The sequence below is a fragment of the Gymnogyps californianus genome, chromosome 2 (assembly GCF_018139145.2).
Source record: "Gymnogyps californianus isolate 813 chromosome 2, ASM1813914v2, whole genome shotgun sequence".
Taxonomy (NCBI): domain Eukaryota; kingdom Metazoa; phylum Chordata; class Aves; order Accipitriformes; family Cathartidae; genus Gymnogyps; species Gymnogyps californianus.
Window position 1 is genome coordinate 149,412,673 of NC_059472.1, and position 22,900 is coordinate 149,435,572.

The 22,900-nt window shown below is 39.2% G+C and overlaps 1 protein-coding gene across 1 annotated transcript in view; it reads left to right on the forward strand.

The window, feature by feature from the left end:
* Positions 1-22,900, forward strand: part of MYO3A (myosin IIIA) — a 124,756-nt gene that overhangs the window by 79,950 nt on the left and 21,906 nt on the right. The window contains exons 20-29 of the mRNA XM_050892533.1: positions 7,398-7,551; positions 8,655-8,743; positions 10,503-10,632; positions 10,753-10,923; positions 13,047-13,126; positions 13,759-13,836; positions 15,871-16,076; positions 18,211-18,322; positions 19,844-20,006; positions 20,685-20,771. Of these exons, the coding sequence (XP_050748490.1) occupies positions 7,398-7,551; positions 8,655-8,743; positions 10,503-10,632; positions 10,753-10,923; positions 13,047-13,126; positions 13,759-13,836; positions 15,871-16,076; positions 18,211-18,322; positions 19,844-20,006; positions 20,685-20,771 (1,270 nt within the window). The remainder of the gene's footprint in view (positions 1-7,397; positions 7,552-8,654; positions 8,744-10,502; positions 10,633-10,752; positions 10,924-13,046; positions 13,127-13,758; positions 13,837-15,870; positions 16,077-18,210; positions 18,323-19,843; positions 20,007-20,684; positions 20,772-22,900) is intronic.

The following is a 22,900-nucleotide window of genomic DNA, read 5'->3' on the forward strand; positions in this document are numbered from 1 at the left end:
TAATCTTGCTGAAAATAGAAATATTGCAGAATTCTGTATGAGCAGAACAGTCAATATTCAAATTTTAGGTGAAATAATACTTTCTCTGTTTTGTTGAAATTCTTAGGTCTTATGATACATAGATGAAAATCCTCCTGAATACTAATTTTAATTGTTCATAGAAAAAGAGTATTTTGTCAGTGTTAATCACTGCTTGTTTTAAGGATAAGACAGATACAAGTTTGGAATGTGTCTGTGTATGCAGGTGTGTACTGCATGTGTCAGTCTAGAGGTGTATATATCTATGTGTAAAATGGAATTTTTTTTAATATGGATCAATGTTTTATACTGTTTCCAATTATTTCAGGAAATGCTGTCTTGCAGTCTTAGACCTTGTACTTGTTTTTATAGATTTATGTGGGAGATTCTCAGTCACAAGTATTTCCTTGTCTTTAATACCATCTAAAAGTCAGAGAGAAATTAGCCTGAACTACTGTAATTACTTAGGTGTCTTCTTTACAAAGTGCGTAAGTTCACACAAAAAGAGCACTTGGCTACTGCTGTTTCTAACAGCTGGAAGATGGAAGTAGCACAGACTGCAGCACCGTATTTATTCCTGTCAAATCCAGGCACTGACCAGGTCCCATGGACTTGCGTACATCCACTTTGCTCAAATGTCCACTTTGCTCAAATTTGCTACCTTGTTCCTCCCCCACCAAGGGTAAGTCTTCCTTGCTCCGGACTTTCCCTCTGGTCTCAGGGACCTGGGATTATCAGTCAAGACCGAGGCAAAGAAGGCATCAAGCATCTCAGCCTTTTCCATGTCATCCACGCTCGTTCAGCAGCAGGCCCACATTTTCCCTAGTTGCCTTTTTGCTGCTGATGGACCTGCCTTGGCTTTCCTCACCCTATCCCTGTACACCCAAATATTGTCTTAATATTCCTTCTCTTTTTTAATTTTGGCCAGACCTATATTAATGCAGAGATTTGTGGTGTCACCATCTAGTAGGAACAGTTTGCTCTCCTGCATGTGCCCTGCTGCAGAGAGGTCAGGGTGGTTATTTTGCCACTGAGCAGATGAGGGAAAAAATGAAGTTCTGATTTTGACAACATACAGTTTACCCATTTCTCCCTGTAGGAAATTAGTATGACAATTACAGACCTTATGGAAGGGGAAGGTGATCTTTGTTTACAGAATCTCTAAGTATGTCAATTTTACCCACTCCCACTCATTCTCTCATAGATTTCGTTGACTCACACCCACGTAGAAAGCAGCAGGATGTGTGTGTTCAGGTGGTCTGGCCAGGATCATTTGTGAACGACACAGAATAAGGGACACCAGCTAGCAAGTCTTCGTCATGTCTCTTAGGTTCTTCTTGCTGAAATAGTTTTTGGACAGATCTTTTACACCCTTTAGCAATCATCAGTTGTTACGGGGTGGTTCTTTGCCTCAGAACCTTATTTACTTCAGCCTCCGTAATCTTTAGGCAAGGTCATTATTTGGTTTTGCTTGTTTGCAATATATACGTCTTTATGCCTACAGTCTGTTTCCTTGGTGGGCTCGTAGGAAAAGGAAAGGCATATGTGATGTGCTGTAACCTTGCAGTCATCCTCCTGTTGCCAGATTTAGAGGATGTTCCACTTGCTAGCTGTCTGCGCTGTTTTTTTATGTGAGTGCAGGCCTTCTGGTCTTGATGTAAACAACACTTCCCTCAATTTTATTGCTATGAACAAATGTTCTTCATTCAAATCACAGGCCATTCATCTAAGACTCTTTCTTCTGGTGCTTATACGCGCATTTCCATTCATATTTCATTTATACCAGTCCTAATATTCCTATTACAAGTGTCCACATCCTGCCTGTAATACCAGCCAAGTAAGATGTCTACTTTAATTTACATGACACCACTACACCAGATTATATCAAACTTCATTATATTATCTTGTAGCAGTCTCCAAAGATATTACTACAGCAGTGCAGAATGAGCTATATAGATTAAGTTCGTGCACGTGTGGGTGTAAATTCCCCCCCCCCCCTCTTTCAGAGCCAGGAAATGACAAATGTATTATTCTGCATTACAACCCAATGGCACGGGATGATTTGCAGTATGATTCATAGTCATTATAAGACATCACTTTTCACTTATTTATAACGTGGTTGTTCCAGTTTTACATCACAAGAACAGTCTTTGAGAAAGCAGGTGGCTTCAGAATCTTTTCTGTTCACTATAAGGACTCTCCTGTGTTAACACCAGTAATGTACTTTAATTGTAAATACAGGCCCTCCCTGCAGAAAGTAAGAGAAAGCTATTTGCAGGAAAATATAAAGTATAATTACTAAATTTTCTATACATGGAAAAAAAGGAAATATTTTCAAAATCGTGACTGAAATTGTTCTTGTTAATGATACAAAGTATCACTTATGTAAAAGCCAAATAATAGGATGACCCCTGCGCTTTGCTGATGTGGCTGCCTGACTTTACACACATGTAAGGGTTTGTGTCTTTAATACTAAAAGACAGGAGTTATGTTTAGGAGAAGGCTGATGCCAGCAGTCACCGAGACCTTTGTGTTGACTTTTCATTAGCCCAAGCTGACTGTCATGCTGATGGAGCTGTCCTGTTGCTGGGGACCCAGGCTAGTATCTCTCCACAGCCCTGTGCAATGCCAGACAGACATGTCGGATTGCTCTGTGCTATCTCAGAAATCTCTAACACGACACTGCATTGCAACCTGTAGATCTTCCCAAGGAAGACTGCAGAATTTAATTTCTTTCACAATTCCCTCAAGAGAAGTAAAACTTATTGGTACATTACTTCTTCATTTCTTTCTCTGTTTTGCCCTGTTCAATTCCGTACCACATGCAATTAGATGAAATTTGACATATCTAGTGGGAAGTCAAGGCCTAAATCAGTTGATTATAGTCTAGTTCTCGATTAACCCATGTCAACCTAATAAGTAGTGATTATATAACTAGGGAAGGTGAATCATTTTTTGGCAACTTGAGCAATGAAGCCAAATAGTAAATGAACTCATAAGGCTGAATTGTACTTTCAGTGTTGCAGGTGACATGTTTTTAGCATTGTCAGTGGTTTCTATTCTGTATCTGAATCTGAAAAGTGTTCACAGTTTTGCTTTCCTCGGAAGTGTGGCCTACAAAAATATGGCCTCAGAAGTGATAGGAGTAGTAGGAAGGAACAGTGGTACTATCACCACGCGAGGCTCAGGGTGTCTGCTAGAGCAGAGTGTCTGCGTGCCAACATGGAGAACTCAAGTCAAAATTAAGGGAATTTATTCTTTATTGTTGACTTAATGTTTGCATTTAAGAATAAAGGCTTTTAGGCCTGAATGCAATTTCCTTTCCCGAATTTAACAGAAAGGCTGAAGTGGGGAGTATAGTTTAAGATAAAGATAGTTTAGATTCCTGATAGTCAGTGGAGACAAATAGATACATCTCTGTCTCCACTGACTGGGGAGGAAATGTGGGCTCTCAACTTAGTCACTTCTTTTATGTGTCTGTAGTTAAGTGGAATGAATGCTGGCAAAGCACAACTTTTGCACCTTCAGTCCTGTCCTTCAAGGTGTTTCCCTTACATGTAAGGTACTGATGTAAGTTAATTCTGTCAGCTCCGTGATCTGCACATAACATTGGTCCAGCAAGACAACCTTCCCATTTCTTTCTCATTTGTGATTCTTCTGTAAAAAGTAAAAGGTGTAATGTCAAATACCTAAAACATTTTGGAAAGTGGCAAGTTTACTGTCAGTTGGAAGAATGCTACTTTTTGCATTAAATATATGCAATGTTTATTTTACATTCATATGACAATTTAATCTTCTACTGTAAGCTCGAAAAAGTTAATTCTGAATAAGTCTCTGGTGTTCCCATTTAAACCAAAGCATCATCACACCATGTTCTCAGCAAAATGCCATTACTTTTTTTATTATTAAACATGAAGACCATTTCCTAATGCATTTAATAATTCTTTTGTTACTAAGTGAAACCAGGTTGCACAAGCTAATATTACCTAGTTTTGATCACAGAAAAGATACCATGCAATACTGAGATGAGATAGGAGCCCAAGTACTAGTGTAACAACTCAGTCATTCCTTTTGACATCCCATCCATAGGAATACTTTCTAGTGGATTATGCTTTAGAATTTCAATGAGCAGCTGCTATTTTATGGAGCTTTCTTGTCATAAAACATCATGGGGGATTACAGAATCCTGTAGCCGATTCAGCTTATTAATTCAAATAAGATCTATTTCATTACAGTTTTATGATGTGCGTCGTTAAGGCTTTTATCCTTGCTGCTTGTATCCTAATAATATGGTTGAAGACCATCATTGCATAAGAAAATGTAATATGGTATCTTATTTCTGAGCCATCTGTCACACTGGTGCCTGGAAGACTTGGTGATCAGCCATCCTCCAGGAGCCCATGGGAAGTGATGGAGTGAACTCCTTCCGTATCCTACTGGGCAGACAGCAGCATTACCGAAACCGTCAGCGCTGACACTCATTCAGTTGTCGAGGTGCAGACACAAAAGAGCGAGTGGTCACATACACTGCAGGCTTGGAGGTCAGGCCCCGCACACTGGCCAGGAAGGGAGGGGAGCAGATGTTGGTGTTACAGTGTAGTAGTACAGCTATTACAGACCTCCTTTCAGTTTCAAGGAGAACTCTTTTATCAGCTGTCTAAACCAGCCTCTCTCACAAGCATTTGAAGTTGGAAAAAGTTAATCATTAGATAGGTAGTCTGTGAGAGCTTGTGTCGTGGTTTAACCCCAGCCAGCAACTAAGCACCACACAGCCGCTTCCCCCTTCCCCCTCCCAGTGGGGTGAGGAGGAGGAAAGAGGGGAAAAAAAAAGTAAAACTCGTGGGTTGAGATAAGAACAGTTTAATAACTAAAGTAAAATATAATACTAACAATAGTAATAATGAAATACAATAATAATAATAGTAATGAAAAGGAATATAACAAAAAGGAGGGGGAGGAAAGGAAAAAAACCAAACAAACAACAACAAAAGAAAAAAAAAACCACCAGTGATGCACAATGCACAATGCAATTGCTCACCACCCGCTGACCGATGCCCAGTTAGCTCCCGAGCCACGATCCGCCCTCCCAGTTAACTCTCCCCAGTTTATATACTGGGCATGATGTCATATGGTATGGAATAGCTCTTTGGCCAGTTTGGGTCAGCTGTCTTGATGGTGTCCCCTCCCAGCTTCTTGTGCCCCTCCAGCCTTCTTGCTGGCTGGGCACGAGAAGCTGAGAAATCCTTGACTTAGTATAAACACTACTTAGCAACAACTGAAAACATTAGTGTGTTATCAACATTCTTTTCCTACTAAATCCAAAACACAGCACTATACCAGCTACTAGGAAGAAAATTAACTCTGTCCTAGCCGAAACCAGGACAGCTTGTTTGAGGGTGTCTGAGTGTCACAAAAACACTCTTCTCTGATAGATTCATCCTGAGCAGTCTCTTCCCTTTTCCCCCGTGATAAGTGTACTCTTGATAATCCTAAGCAGTAACAGCTGGTTTCATGAACATAACATCTGTGTGTTGGTACAGCCGTAGCCCTCGGTTAAGCTGCCCCTACTCCGGTGTTATCTTTGGGAGATAACATGGACTCATTCCCTTCCTGCCACTAGCTCCTACAGGTATATAATTAACTTCTTGCCTATATCAGTGATACATTTATTACTCTCCTGTCTTGTCCTGCTACTCAGGTCATTGATTAAAATGCAAAGCAAAACTCCACCTGTCCACTGCTCCAAGGGAGACATGAATGAAGTTAATGTTATGTGTCTGAGACGAGGAGCCCTCATGGGGCTGTAGGAGAGATTCTTACTGCTTACACCCTTGTTACGGGCATATAAACTGAGCCATAACCTATCCTTAGAGCGAAGAGTGTCCTGGGAAATTAGATCAATCTGGATACTGGAAGGTTTAGGTATATATTCTGTGTTCTCTTTCAAATGGATCAGCAGATTTATTTATTTGGGCTTGTATTTCCAGGACAGTGTTATTGACTTTATTCATTTTGCTGTTTCTCTCTGACTTAGAGATTAAGAGATATGAAGTCTAATTACATGTGCTTTTCTGTTGTATATGGCAGTCAACTCCCTTTCGAAACGCTCAATATATTGCCTTCTTCACTCATTCAGATTCACGTGAATGACACATAAGGAGAGGTCTTTCAGGGTTAGAGGTCTTTGAACTCATTAATATTAGCCATCATTCATGTTTATGACACTCTTCTCACAATGAATTCAGGATAGCACAACTGTGATGTTAACATCATACATTAATACAACACTTTTATAAGGTCCTATCCTTTGGAAGAGAGATGATTTTTAAAGTAGATCAAAAGGCTTAATTATGTGTTTCATAGTATAGGCTGCACAGGACTGAAGGCAGCCCTGATATATATGGGAGCTCTGTGCAGTGGATAACTGCTATTGCATTACGTAATGCAGGCGAAAATAATGGAGGGGTGGCAGTCCCTAGAGCATCCTTCTCTTGGTAAATCTATGGCTGTCCTCTGCCTTGCTGAAGGATTAAAGAAAGTCATTCTTGTGTTCTTCAGCTGTAATTTAAATTATTTTCAAGATAAAACGATCTCAACACACTGTGGACACAGCATTTGTTATCAGGTTTTTCTCAGTCTGGTAGGAATCCAAAGATATTTGCAGTCTTCAGGAGAAAAAAAAAAAAAAAAAAAACAACACAAAAAACCCCACCAGCTTTTCTATTGTTTTTTGATCGTGCTGAATACCTTTCCTTAGTTCCTTAAAAGGAGTGAAAATGTTGTAGAGGTCAACCTGAGACAATTTATTTAATTTTTAGAAAGTATGTACACCATTCTTTAATTATTAGAAAGTGTGTGCACCATTCTTCTCCACATAAGAACTTTTCCAGGTATTTGAGGAGGGAGATAAACAAGTGAGGCCTCTGTAATCTGTAGTCACCTTTGTAAATTTTGGCCACTGTACATCACATAGATCTGAGCAACAAATTGGGAATGTAAATGTAGCTCTAAATGATTAAGAAATATTTTTTACCTTGCAGACCAGGGAAGTAAATAGACACTGAGGTCTCCATCTGCGAACACTATACTTTATCGTCTTCAACTCTGTTTCTTTAATTCTTGCATATTCCTGGAAAGCATCTTACTTTACCAAATACGCCATAGGAAGCACTTACATATCTAAAGGCAAATTAAAATCTATAGCCTGACAGTCTGATACATCCCAACTGACATTTGTTCCTGCAAAACCTTAATGTCTTTAGCTGCGGGGCATACTTTTTCAATGTAGTTTTAATTTGCTACAATTGACAGTTTGTGAATTATTTTCTGAAGTGGTTCTGTATACATAGACAAAACGTGCCTTCTGTTGCTTGTTACAGAATGAATACCTATATGAAGGTGTTGATGCAAGAGTTATAGAATATGAGGACAACAGGCCCCTCTTAGATATGTTCCTGCAGAAACCAATGGGTTTATTGTCCCTGCTGGATGAGGAAAGTCGATTCCCACAAGCAACAGATCAGACACTTGTAGGTAAGTATATGGTTTATTTCACAGTTTTGCAGGATGTCTCCCTGTTAGATTTCTGTTTGGCGTGTCCAGTTTAGGCTATATGCTAGTTATGTTTTTAGTGAGCCCACGTTCCAGTGTCACAGTATGTTTGAGGGAGGCATGCATGCAGGAATGGATGTGTCTTTAAAGTTGATAGAGAAACATCAAGAGTACAAATGAACCTAAGATGCTGATCCAGGTTTTGAGTTCTCCTGCATTCAGGAATTTTTAGCTGCAGGGCTTGAAAGATAAAGATCAAACTGAGTTAGAACTCTAGGTTCATATGCCAAGAACACTGTTTTCAAAGTTGAGTCATGTTCAGCTCTGAGATTTTTGATGAGCTGTATCTGAACAAGAATTTTAGTACTTTTTAAGGGTAATGGCTGGAAACCTTTAAGGCTCAGTGCCTTTGAGCAAATTATGCTTCCTGTTTTTTTCTATTCAGAAATTAAAATTAAAACACCTAAATATGTTGTAATTCAGATCCTGAATATTTCAGTGCTGCTGAGTAGTTGCAGTTACAGTTGATTTAGTTATTTCAGTGGGGTTTCTGTGCAGATAAATCCTTGTTTTACTCATTTTTGGATGTGCAAATTGTCAGATGAGAGTTTTAACTGACACCCAATCACAAATCACAAAACCTAATAACATCCAGTAATGATGCCCATGCTAAAGCTATTATATGAGCTTGTTGTCTTTCCATCCTCATACTTTTTAGTCTACAGTACAGAGGCCCTCAATCAATTGGTAAATGTTTCCTCACAATTCCCCAAGGAATCATTAGGAAGGATTACTACCTTGTTTCATATATGAAGATCAAAAGCTTAGAAAGGCAAGCAATTTTCCGAGGTCACACAGAAAAAAATTGGTACAAAGTAAGTAACTGGTCCAAGAGCTCCTATATTCTCTGTCCAGTGCCTTTTGTTACAAGACCATTATGATATCTTTGTCCTTAAAAACATCAGAGTCTGTTTTGTGCCTCTGCATTGTCTGAGAAGTCAGGCAATATTCTTAGATGAATACAGCTTTGGAAGACAATTATTGTACAGTAACTCCAGTAAGATAAGCTATGTGTTTCCTTTCAGAAAAATTTGAAGATAATTTGAAGTCAAAATATTTTTGGAGACCCAAAAGAGTAGATCTAACCTTTGGGATTTATCATTATGCAGGAAAGGTAAGAGACCTAATGATACTAGTTGGGGATTGTGGAATGGTAGGTCTGGAAAGTAATAGAAGAGGTCAGCTGGGTTGGTTCTTAACCTTCATCTATTCAGGCCTGACATGGAAATGTTGGCAGTGCGTTACACATCAAAAGTAAATCGAAAAGTTATTTTCCTTCATAAAAAAAAGCAATAGCAGGAGTGTATTTTTCTTAAAATTCACCAGGTAAATGAACTGACTGTATTACAGAAGAACCAAAACATAACCATTATGTAATGCAACTCAGTGCTCTTCCCCTTATTTCCTCAAAGTCATGTGCCATGCTTGTTCCCACTGCTTCGAATCAGGATCCAGCTCCATTCTTTCTACTACCTCCTACACACCATCAGCCTTACTTAGTTCTGTACTTTGTCATCAGCCACATAGATAGTGCAGGCCCTGCTTTCTGCTTCATTTGATGAGCAGCATCTTGCCCTCCTGTACAAGGTGACTTGCTGCACATGCCTTTCAAACTCAGGAGGAGTTGCTGATGCACTGCAGCAAGATGCCACTGGTCACCTGAACCTTGCCTTGTGAAAGCAGGAGCTCCCACCTCCTTTTGAGCTCTTTTAAAGGATATGGAGCGGGCATTGCCGTCTCACATAGGAAACTGTGCTGGATCTGTGCAGTGCTGGAGCAGCCGGCCTGGAAAGAGGCAACATACTGCCCATCAGCTGATGGAAGGTAACTTGCCCCTTGTGTAAGACATCCAGCTACAAAAGGCCTGCAGTAACTCCTCTGAATCTCACCTCCAGCTGAATTACACTTCACCAGCATAGCATATCTCACTGTTGAGGAGCAGAGAGCCAGCTCTTCCTGTAGCATTCCTGACACCAGCCACTGAAGATGGGGATTCCACCAGTGCCCCATCAGCCCTTTCCAGTGTTCAACAAGCTTTTTTGTTAGGAAGTTTCTCCTACTGTCTAACTTTTATCTCCATTGCTGTGATGTAAGTTCATTACTCCTAGTCCTGTTTACTGTGGAACTGGAGAACAACTTATTTCCTCTTCCTTTACAAGCCTTTTTTGTAATTTAAGACTGTTAGTGAGTTGTTTTGTGAGGGTTTTTTCTAAATTAAATATGCCAGTATCTTCTACCCTTCCTCACAGGCCAGGTTTTCTTGTGGGTCCTTTACAGCATCATTGAGATAGAGCCCTGGAGGTACATTTTGAGTTAGGTACACCATTCCTGGAATTTTTAGAGAGATTTCAATTGCCAATATGCAGTTTGTGATTTTGCAAACTTCCTCTACAATTAATACAGAGATCTCTAGGAAGAGTGGTAAGTCCTGAGTCCAGTACAGCACGATATGAATGGGACAGAAAGACTGTACGGTCATAGGGGTAATCCTGTGTGATATGGTTGAAATCAAGTGCATTGTTAATTGTGCATTTACACATGTACTAGTGTAAAGGAGGACTACAATACACTTGTCCTAGTGATAAATCCACACTGGCTAAAACTAATATTAACATATCTGCATTAGGGAAAATAAATGTCTCAAGCTACTTTGGAATAATGGATTTGCTTTTAGTGATCTGCATCATAATGGTTCTCAGTATTGAAAAGTTAGAACTTTCAGTGATCAAAAGAAAGACTGTAAGCAAGAGCAAGCCTGATGGCTGAAAAACTATTTGTGTAACTTGATATATTAAAAGCCACATGCCAGAGTGCTTAAATTCACAATTACTTTTCAAAAGCCCAGAAGATGCGTAAATGCACTTTTTAAACAGGTTCTATATAATGCAAGTGGATTCCTAGCCAAAAATAGAGATACTCTGCCAGCTGATATTGTGCTGCTACTGCGATCATCGGAAAACAATCTGACACGACAGTTGGTAACCCATCCTCTTACAAAAACAGGTATTTCTATTGTGGTAATGTTTTTATTCTTCTCTAGCCTTCGTGATGACCACTGCTAGGTTTCATATGACCATTTGTTGATGACATTATACACTTTGTGGCTTAACTTTCCAACCCTAGAATCTATACAGAATGGAGCCCCAGCCATCTCAAGCTGCAGGGGAGGGATTGGTCTGGTCAAGTGCCAAGGAAGTGGTAGAGGCTTCTTTCAGGGTCCTCTCTTCAGGGTAGGGGAGCAAGACAGGGAGTGGAGTGCATCCCTTGAGTTGAGGACTGAACAGAAAGGATCAGGTAAGTCACTGGCCTTTTTTGGACAGGGCATATATAAATTGACTGTTTTGTCTCAGTGCAATTTTTCTCTAGTAGAGAACCAAGGTTGGGGCTCCTAACATCTGCTGCAAAGAGTGAGGAGACACTCCTCTATTTCCCCAGTCTTTTAGTCCTTTACAATAGGTAACTGATGGGGTCCTAGTAGTGAGCCCTTCCTCGGGGAGTTCATAAGTTGGGGTGGAGGAATATGACTGGCTGTACAGCAATTACTCCTCAGTTGCACCTTAGTTGAACCAGGTCCTTGCACAGTGTCCTACCTGCCATTTTAGGGTGATGGGTAAGTAAGTCTCCTTACAACCAGTTTGCTATTAAGTTGTATTACTCCCTGTGTGATGGCATTGATGCCATACAGTAAGTACTTTGCAACATTACTTTCTTGTACAACTACATGGGAGATGTACTTGTAGTAGAACAGAAAAGCTAAATTGGAAGAGCCTAATGGACATTTCTCTAAAATGTTATCGTAGCTTACAGAAACTGAGGTTTTGGCTCCTACTCTTCACAAAGGGAGCTTTGCTGGTGGAATGCAAAATTTGGTCTTGAAGGTCTGTTTTAAGTCGGTGTTCCTGGGAAAACACTGAGCTCCATGTCATTGCCTGAATTTTTTGACTTGTTGATATCTACTAAGATACTAAACTATAATTTCTGTAGAGCCAAAGTCAGGGCCCAAATGGTCCCAAGAACTGATCCCAAGTCTTATGTAATGTTTTGCAAGAGAACTCTGAAGGTTGTTTTAGTCTTCTTGTTAAATGTTATGAAACGCTGTGTGTAGCCTTTTGAACCTGACCCAAACCATCCAGCTATAGCCAACTAAAAGTTAGATTTCTGATCTAAGTTATTCATCTAGAATCAGTGGAAATGTAGAGGTTTACCCACAGTCCAACTGATCTTGCCTACCTCAGGTGTTTCTCTTAGGATGGGATAAATCTCTGAAGGTGCCTCTCTCCACTGAATACAGCAGGGATCCTGTAGACACCTCACTTTCAGATAGCTAAAGTTAGGTGTGAGTGATATTCAGCTAAGCCCAAGGGAGGTTTAGCCCTTGATATCATCACATAAAACATGACGCATTAGATCGGCATGCTGTGTATTTGCAGTTGTTTATCCAACTCTTATCCATCTCTTACTGATAGTAGCAGAGCACAGAGAGATTACAGGCTTTCCCAGTGGAGAGTGAGATTCCAGAGGTGTTATGTTATTAGCAGAAGCAATGGCAGTGTGCAGCAATGGTTGGGGTTTATCAACATAGAGTGACATGATGGAAAGCTCAGCAGAATTTTCATTATTCCTTTACAAGACCAGTGTCTGTGTAAACCACTCCCATGCACCTAGTCCTTCAAGTCATCATAATAAAGGTATTACTTGATTAAGAATTCCAAGGTTAGAGTCTTAAGACTATGTCTATGCTAGTAAACCAAACAGGGCCAGTGAACAGTAGCTGAAACACTCCCACAGGATTGCCCATTCTGATTAATTGTTAGCATGCCTCTCTGGGACAGTTTTGAACCATGTCAGCTAGCAGTCTCCCAGATACCCAGGCACACTTCAAGAGAAAGCACAGGCCAGTGATGGTTTCCAACAAGCTCTGTGGAAGGATACAACCTTATTTTTACCAGGAGGTTGAAAGAGTAGTGAAGTATAGAGTTTAGCTGTATAGACTTGAGTCATGCCATGTCACCTGCCCTCAGGGCCAGAGAAGGCTGCTAGCACTTTTTTTTTTTAATTAATATATGTGTAGCCTTAGAACTAGAATAGTACAATAACATCCTTAGGGTAAAACCACATGGATGCTCTAAGATGTATCTCTCTTACCTTCTGCAGCAGTCTGTTTATTTTTTTGCTCTAGTAGGTGACGTAAGTGCTGAAGGAGGAAAATTCAGCCCATGTTCCATCTTCATGAAACTTCTTCAGAGTTTGTTCCATCCCAAGGGTGAAAGGGAAAATGAGGACATACTCTGAAAATCTCAATGACCTTTATAATCATATGGGTACACTGGGGGCATGAATAAGGTGGTTGAGCATAGTTTTTAGTTTAGATGAGATGTAAGCATTTTGGTAGGTTGCTTTCTTTCATCTTCCCATAGGTAACCTGGCACACACTAAAAGCAAAACTACAATCAGTTACCAAATGTGGACCCCCCAGAAATCAATCAGTCATACAAAGGTAAGAAAACCGATTTTGTGATTTTGCATTGAACCCTAATTGAAACTAGAAAGGCAATACTGTTATTGGTACTAAAAGTAAGCAAGTAACCCCTTCCTTGGTTTTTCTCCCTCTCCTGTTTTCTTTTCTGTTTAGCTGGATATCTTTGTGTTGTGCAATTCATATTCCTTCCGTGAGGTAAAAACCTAACATTTCCCTTCTTTCTGGCTATAGTTTTATAACAACTTCAGGGGAAAAAAATATTATTTCCTAGCTGTATTGTAGCAAAAAGAGAAATTAAAATATTGGTGTGGAGTATAGTCAAGTTCCTTAGAGAACTACCAAAATAACAGTGATGATGAAATAACAGACAGGACCTCAGACATTGTCAGGTTATTTGTGGCAATTATTTAGATGCTCCGTTATCAGATTGTGTCCTCTGTGTGTGAACGTTTGTGTATTGTGTAGCAAAGTAATGTAACGTTCTGGTGTAACTGATTTGTGCTAGTGATCATGCTGTAACTTTTTCTGTTTAGAATACTTTTTTTTAAAATTAATGACGTTCTCTGAGGGGTGCTTTGTTGTGGCAGTGGAAAGGGCACTACAGGCTCAACAGAGGTAAAAAGTGTTGTTTTCTTTCTTCACCTGTATAGAATGAAGCAGGGGATACCGGACATCATCCAAGAGAGACAACCAGCATGAAAACACAGACAGTCGCCTCTTATTTTAGAGTAAGATATCAGATCTTTTAATAAATTTTTCTAGAGTAGAATGAATGTTTATTCTTTCACCTTTTGAAATGCACCTGTTGACTTAGAGTCAACAGTGATCCATTTAGAGTTTCTGAACTGCATATATGGTGCAGCAGTCTGTGCAGTAGAAATATCTAGAGGAGATTGTGATGTTTCATCTTTAATTGTACTTGATTACACAGCCACATTTCTGTCATGATAATGTATGATGATCAATATTAATCTTTAACTTGCTTGTTTTTCCACCAAGGCAGATAAAGGGAGGTTGGACATTAGTGGCATAGCATTTCTTTAAGAGTTTAAGAAGCAAGAGGGCAAAGTTAATTTGAAGCAGGAGCTCCAGAGAAAGACCTTGATGGTCACTGCTCAGAGGCTGTCCTGAGTCCATCCTTGTGGCTCCTTCAGCAGTGCTCTTGACCTTCCCAAGCACTGGCTGTGCTGCTGGTCCTGCAATAGAAGATAGCTGTGAAGAGCATTCTTTCCTCCAAGGTGGTGCACAGAGTTGGTTCACTTGGACTCAGCTCTGAATTTCCAACTCTTATTTAGTTATCTTTCCCAGGAAAAACATAAAGATGGCTGAGGTGATGTTCGTGACCCGTAAGAGTTCATTTACATCTATGACAGAGAACAGTAAGGAGCAAGATCTCTGTTTAGTAGATACAATTGCACAGCTTTGTGGACTGTGAAGTATAATTTCAGCCTAGGTATCGTGGTGGTCCAAAGCTGCATGGTGTTTTAAAGTTCTAGATGGAAAAATTTATTGAGTCTCATTCAAACCTAATGTCTGTGATTCAGTGCATTACCAGCACATCTAGCATCAGAGGCAGCAAACAAGTTAATTATATTTACACTTTTCTGTTGTTATTTTCTGTAGTGGAAATCCCTGCTCAGATCATGCTAGCTAATGCTCTTAAATGAAGAGTCAACTTCAGCCCCACTGGTTTACTCATACGCAGAAACCTATGGGTGATTGAGAAAAGCATCTGCCACCTCAGACTGAGTGGAAAAAAAAATTATCCATTAGCGTGTCCTACTTGTTTGTGTTCGATTGGCACACTAGTGATGAAGCTAATTAAGTACTTTGCTGCATGGTGCAGTGTCTGTCCAGAATGGAATTGTACATTTTAATAGGAAACATATGGCTCTTGATGTCCTACACTAGTTTCATGTATCCAGCCTACTGCTGAACTGCATTACCTCCTGGCTGTGTCTTTCTGTTGAGTCAGGTTGAATCTTGAGGAATGAGCCTCTTCATTTGTGTTTTAATAAGATCCTCCCATGAAGCAATTTTAGAAAACACCAGTCAAGGTTGTTTACAGCCAGATTCACCTCAGTTGGCATGGGGAGCTACAAACTGCATCCCCTCTGCTAGCCTGGTGCCCTGGTGAGGTGGGAAGAGTGCAACTTTGGAATTGTAATTTTGTGTACTTCGAGTTTTGCCCTATAGTATCACCATCAGCCTATATAATGAACAGGACGTGCTAGATCAGAGCCGTTTAAGCAGCCCCTCTTCTGGGGTGGCCTTAGTTTCCTCCAGTCTAATGAAGGGATGGCAATATTTACTGGCTTGTTGCTCTTCCACTTCCCATCCATAGATGGATGATTTACTCTCTGGGTGAATAAGGATCTTCAAATAGATGACAACAGGAAAAAGAAAAAGTGGGCTGTAATTACCTAACAAGGCTCCAAGAGAAGCAAATAAGTGTAAGGAGAGCTTCTATCATATTTTAGACATTATGGCAGTTTGTGAGGATGTTCTGGGTGGAATTTGGTACATCCATTTGGAATCAGTGTTTCTCTCAAGTAGTATACGCTAGTAATTTAGAGATCTTATCAAAGCTAGAATTGTTGTTGGGTCATTTACTTCATCTACCGTTAAAGTACCAGCTTACTGAAATTTAAATGGGTTTGGACATGATTCTGATCATATGAAATAAAATTTCAGCTACACATGGACCTATATACAAGTTTTATACATATCCTGGTGGCAGATATCTTGTTACTTTCTTGCAGTATTCTCTGATGGATTTGTTATCCAAAATGGTCGTCGGCCAGCCCCATTTTGTCAGGTGCATCAAGCCAAACAACGACCGGCAGGCAAACAAGTTTGATAAAGAAAAAGTGTTGGTTCAGTTGCGTTACACGGGAATTCTGGAGACAGCAAGAATTCGAAGACAGGGTTATTCACACCGTATACTGTTCGCTAACTTCATAAAACGGTAACATTGATGTGAAGAAGCCCTTTTCTGTCCTATCATTGCTGCCTTGTGTTTGCTAAGCATCAGCAGTGTCTTTGGCATGGTCTTTAAATAAAAAATACAAAGACATTTCCTGTGACAAAGAAGAGTACAGACTGGATGACAAAGGGTAGTTCAGGCACAAGATTAGTGACCTGTTTTGGATTGGTAGAGGAAGATGATACATCTCAGAATGATTGTTTCACACTCCCTGTGCATTTGGGTAAAAATTGTCTTGCTTATAATCTGCAAGTTTTCTTCAAAGACTTAGGGTTTAGAAATGTAACGCTTCAAATTAAAGCCGAGAATTTGGATCAATAGCATCCAAGGAGCACCACAGTTTCTCTAGCTCCTGACGTTCAGCACTGTGCAGTATCTGCTTGTACAGGGTGGATGATAATTTGGTATTGCTAATCTAGGGCTGAGAAGTTGATTAAGTGCATAGTTTTGTTTAAAATGCAATTTCTAAGTATTAGTCACTTGTTAAGAAGAAGAGTAATGAACTCACTATGATTTTGTAATTCCTTTAACTATCTCTTCTTCTTCTGCCCCAAAAAATTAACCCTGAGCATTTAATCTGTACTTGTCTCTTACAAATAAAGAGAGACCCTGAGTATTTGCCTCAGTCGAAACTGAGATTTGTGGAACTGAGATTAAAACTGGGAAGAAGCAAACAACACTCATTCAGACAGAAGCACTTAAAAGTAATAGTGCACTAGAAACAGAGAGCTAGCAGCAGAGTGCTGCCAGTGCACGAGGAGAGAGAGGAAAGAGAAAGTGATGTTTTTATAGCACTGTTTCTGGAAAGAATAATCCTGGGACTATTACTGTTTTGGAAGAGTGCAGCATCGGAAAAGGTAGTTATCACTGCACCAAGATGTGCTGTGGCTTTTGGTCACTGCTTTTTATAAAAAATTTTACTGTTCAGGTAAAAGAGAGGAAAGCAGTGAACTTAAAAGAACTCTCCAGAGAGCGTGCCCCTGATTGCAGTGAGGCTATGCAGATCTCCAGCACTGAGGATATGACCCTCAGACAAAAAGGGATTTTTATTAAGTATCTATCTCCTTGTCTTTTTTTTTTTTTTTTAATAGTTGAGAGTTACAGGTAGACCTGGGATAATGGCAAAATTATTTTGTTAGAATAAAAATAAGCCAATTCATTATGTAATAAAAAGAGAAAAAAAAGGAGCTGTAGGAATTGGTGATAATGCAGGAATCATCATTGTCTCTTTTTTATTATTCCATGAGTAAATTGTTACCGTTATTTAAAGCTGGTACAACCCAAGCTTTCTGTATAAAGGCTGAATAACAAGAAAAAAGCAGAATGTACTGTCAGGAAGCACACATAATTCATGTAATTTTCCTGAATTAAAAAAACCAAGATAGGAGTGGTTCATTTTGTTATGGAGCATTTTGGAAAGTCCTGGAACACACAAGAACTTTCCTACCCAGCAGCTGAGCTGGTATGTTATGGGTTATTTTTATGCGTGAGCATCCTGACCTCTTTTCCTAGTCAGAATTAATTCTGAGTAATGAGTTTGCCAGATTAAATTCTTACATATGGTATGTCATAACGGCACGTATATGTTCCAAAAGGATCTGCAAAGCTGAATCCAAGGAGGTAACGAGCTGGGATGCATCTCATATCATCTTAACTATCTCAAAGGTAGACAGTCTAGCACATGAGATAAGATAGGAAATTTTCATGACATTTCTAGATATGAAATAAGCTAATTTAGGCAGAAAATCTTTAAAAGTATTTTTATTTTGCCACTGAAATCACTTTCACAGAATGCAGCCAAGAGCAGCATTCACAGAGCCAAAGCAGCAAAGAACTGGTGCACAACTCTACTTGGGTTGTACGCTTTTTAAAAGCCTTGTAGTGTTGATACAGAATTAAGCCCTCCAGGGTGTGCAATATCTCACTCATTCACTTTTGATTGAGTTTCTCAGTACTGCATATAAATCACAGCAATTTCTTTCATATGCTGTTTTGGTTTTTTCAGTGCTATGTTTTCTTTCATGCAACTGTTTTTATTATTTAAATGAATGGTTTAAATGTATTTGCATCTATTGTTCGCTATTAATGGAATAAAGAATCATATATTTGTCTTTAGGTATTACCTTATCTGTTACAAAACAAATGATGATCCTCCAGTCAGCCCAGAAACCTGTGCTGCCATCTTGGAAAAAGCCCACCTTGACAACTGGGTTCTTGGAAAAACTAAAGTAATTTTTTAATATACTCTATCTTCATTATTGCAGTATGTCATTGTCAACTTATTAAGCAATTTGTTTTCTCACCCATTTGGTTGGGGTAGCTCTTGGTCTCTCTTGGTTTAAAAAAAAACACCCTTTGCTGGGTACTGTTCCCTGATATCTGGCTGAAATCCTGACCCTGTAAAGTGTTAAAATTCTGATCAGCTTTAGTGAGGCCACAGCGCAAAGCAGTATGTGACAACAACACTGCTTGCATTTTCGTTCAAAAAATGTAGCAGTAAGGATCCCAGCGAGCTTAGTCGAAGCTTTCTTAAGGAAAAGAAGTTACACTTCTTCCCTGGAGCAATCAGACTCACAAAGGGAGAGGAAAAGGTTTTGGCTTTCCAGCCTGAGGCCTCTGTGGCAGACTTCGCTGAGTACTGGGGGAAGAGATAGCAGGATGATCCCATGTATGTGAAGTGGGGGGAAGACTTTATTATAAGAGAAACACCTGTCTGTTCCCATACTCTTGCTTTTGGTTCTAGTTCACTAGTCTTCCCAGTGTGCCAGAGAGGGACACCCACCCACCCCCAACTGACAGATCTCAGGAGGTCTGCCAGAGAAAAGAAGCATCAGACAAGTACTGCACCAAGTCTCTCTATTTGCTAATGTAACAGAAGTGCCCAGGAAGGATATGGAGAGAGAGAGAGATGGATGCTAAACTATTTGAAATCACCTCAGTGTAGAAGAAACAACTGTTCTTCTTCTGAGACATCTTCCTGGATAGGTGGGACAGAAGCCATGAAGTTACCTCCTCCTTAACCTTTATTTCCCTCTGCTGTCTTAGCGAGGCTAACGGACAACATGCAGCCAAAGGATGCATATCTTGAGATGTGAGATCTATAGCTTACGTTTACTTTAATTAGGGTTAACCTGTATCTGTACCAACAAGTGATCAAAGATTGGGGGAATTCTGCAAAATAAGCATAATTATTGTCTTAACTGCACAAACTCTTTGTACACTTTTTATTTTATCCTAATATACACCAGGAATGTGTTTGTATCCCTTGTGCCGGACTAGTTTTTCAGGGGTTATATGAGCTTCATGCTTGATAAAAGCAATTTAGTAAACAAACAATGCCTTAGATTTAAAATTGGAAAGCAGAGAGGTTGAAGGTTCCAGATTTGGATCACATTTATGTAACATACATCAGATTTGTGAGGTTAGCAAAACTGTCAGCCTCATAGTTTTGAAAACAGATTTCTAGTTACAGACTGAAGTTTTGCACTGGGACTTTAAAACATCTTCCCATGAAAGCATAAATAAGCAGGGACTGAAAAAAGATGTTGAAGGGGAGAGTAAGGTAAACTAATACCCCAAACAATGAAAATGCTATCTTTAACAAGAATGATCCTTTAGGTACTACAGCTAAAGAGTCTGTTCATCATTTGAAACCAACTTGTAACTCTTGTTGATGTTAAATGGATTGAGTGAATACAGGGCCTGGGAGGGTAACTAAAACTTTTGTTTGTCTGCCTACTCTTTTTAAGGTATTCCTCAAATACTATCACGTGGAGCAGCTAAATTTAATGCGGAAGGAGACAGTTGACATGATTATTTTGATTCAAGCTTGTGTCAGAGGGTGGCTGGGTTCAAGGAGATACAAAAAGATAAAGGAACAACGGGAACAAAGTGCTATTAAAATACAGTCAGGTAATAGCTTTAAAACATTTAACATTTTGCTTAAAGCTACTGCATGTGTACAGTTGATAGATGGATGTGCATGCTGGATGTGGATTTTGCTGTTTTCCTGCTGTTACATTTGACAAAATATCTTATACTTGGTGATATCTGTTCTTATGAAGAAAGATTTCTTTTAACCAGGTTATGACAATCTCTTTACTGAAGTTACGTTTATCAATATTACATTTAAAAGGCAATTTTAACAATGGAAGGATGTGATTGCACAGATGATACTGTTATTAATAATATTCTGGCATGCTCTGACAAGGCTGTATAATATAATAATGAAAATAAAATGTATTAACCATCCTAGATAAAAAGACCAATTACACTGATGATGGAGACATCAACTGAAATTTTTACTACATTTCAAACATCATCTTATTTTACCTTCCGATTCTCTTGTGTTTTGTATTCATTTCATTTAATTTATATTCATTTCATTTCATTCATAACTTTACTCCCCAGAAAACATAGTTTTTATGTAGATTTACTGCTTGTGTTTGTTTGCCATTTTTTTGAAAGATAAAGCCTGCAAAATGTTTATGAATATTTTAATGGAGGTCTGTAATTCCTTCCAGACTTTTTTTATTCTTACAGCCTTTTGTGTACCTAATGGATTATTTAATTTTTGACATCTCTTTTCAGCTTACAGGGGTTTTGTTGCTCGTAAAGAATACACAAATGCAAAACGTAATAAAAAGGTGGAAGAATATATTACTAGACTTCAAGCAAGTAAGAATTGTTTGCTTTCGTGGATTTTAATGTGCTATCCACATACAATATGTTGATCTAGATTCTTTACTATTACCTAGCTACACTGATTGACTATGCTTATTTACACATTCTGAGGTATAATTTATCTATTATGTATCTATATACAGTGATTGAAACAGGTCAATGTATTCTGTTACCTGTACCTCAAAGTGGCTTAGAGGCACCTCCCACAGCTGTGAAGCGGGCTGGTTAAATGCCATAGCAAGCCTTTTCACTCCTAGTCTGATATGTCTAAGTATTACAGCTGGTATTGTTGAAGCCCCATGTGACACTGTCTGCATATAATATGTGTGTGCATGCTGTTCTATTAGGAATAGGTTTTGTTACATATCAGTAATAGTTATGTTTGAGAAGACTACAACCTGTAATTTCATTCATGTGTCTGATTTTTTTTTGCCATCGCTCAGTCCAACCTAGCAAAACATTCCTTCTCTTCTGCAGCAATAATCACCTTGGGCCCAGATGTATCCTATGTGACATCCCTTTTTCCTCCCTGTATTTCTCTCTCCCCCGTCCCTGCAGAGATGTCCCCAAGCCAGATGTAGTCTAGGCAGCTCTGAAATCAGCAGCAGTACAACTAGAGGCGCATAGGTCTGAAAACAGCTGGCACAAATCTGCACAGCACTTTCAGTAATTACAAAGGTGGTAACACCAAATATAAGCTAGTGCTGCCAGTACCCAGGTTATCTAGACTTAAACTACCTCAGATATGCCTTCACGAGTATATACCAACAGCAGTGCTGTTTTAGTCACTGTCAGATGTATCTGTTAATTGCACTGAGCCAATGTTAGTGTGTACTGAAGAGCACTTCACTGCAGTTGGTAGAACTTCATCAGTGTAGAAAACAATCTAAAACCAGAATAAAATCCGGTGATGTGCCAAAAATAATTACACATCTGAAAGTGGTCGATTATATTAGGATATTTAGCAAATGCAAAAGTATGAATTTACCATTTTGCTCTGTTTGTTGATCTCCCCAATGTTTCTTCTTGTCCACCTTCTCTGTCCTGTGTGCAGTTTCATTTCAACTTTTTTCAGTGCACGAGAAGCCAGAACAAAATGGAAGTCCATTTTTATTTAGCGCTCTCAGGTTTTTTTCCACCATTTATTTCTAAAGCAATACAAAACTGCTTTTCCAGTTTGAAAACAAAGCTTAGACAGCTACTATCTCATAACAAAGTTCTCAGGAAATGTCAAAGATGAACCAGAATAAGTCTAAAAAGACGAGAGTTAGCTTATATTGGCATGTCCATTGACAATGTAACTTGATTTATTTCAAAATAACTCCTGTTGAGTTGCTTTTGTATGACAATGGAATGAGGATTGGCTCAGAAGTCCAAGAAACTCTAGAAGTATTCCAAGTGCTTTACAATTTGCACTTTTCTAAGGCCCTGTCAGACTGCAGTATAAAAACCAATTGTGTCACTTCCAATAAGTATTTGGGTTCCTTTACCCTATATCCAATTATCAAGATGTAATTTATGTCCCTTTTATACCGCGCTTCTTACACTGAACCACTGCATCTAGTGGAGCCCAAGTTGGTCTAAATTATGAGTAGGGAATGCTAAAGCAAATAAAACCTAGCACCAAGTTATATGAATGTGTTAGAACAGACTGCTTATGCTCCCTTCCCATTCTTAAGTGAGCTTGACCTTTCCCTATGATGCAAAACACTTGTAGCAGAGTTGGAGTAAGAGCTCCCATATCTACCATCTCCTCAGGGTATTTAAATCACCTGAATCCTCTATCCCCATAGTCTTGGTACTGCATTTGGAATTAGAGTTCAACAGAAATATTTTGACAAAACACTATGTTCTTTTTATTTTGCCAGGGATTAGCGGATTTGTGCTGAATCCTTGGAATTGCAGACTTGTCCAAATCACAGCACTGTGGAGACTGTGCCAGTTCCCATTAGGAAATTATTTGCCAGTTCAGGAATTTTTGAAGCAACATTCTGAATGCAGTTCAGTTTCTGATTAAGACACTTCAGTGTAGATGTCTAAAAGTGACCTAGGTGTCTAAACTCCTCTTATAGTCAGCAGAGCCTAGAGTTTGATTCAATTTATTCAAAACCACCAAATGCTCA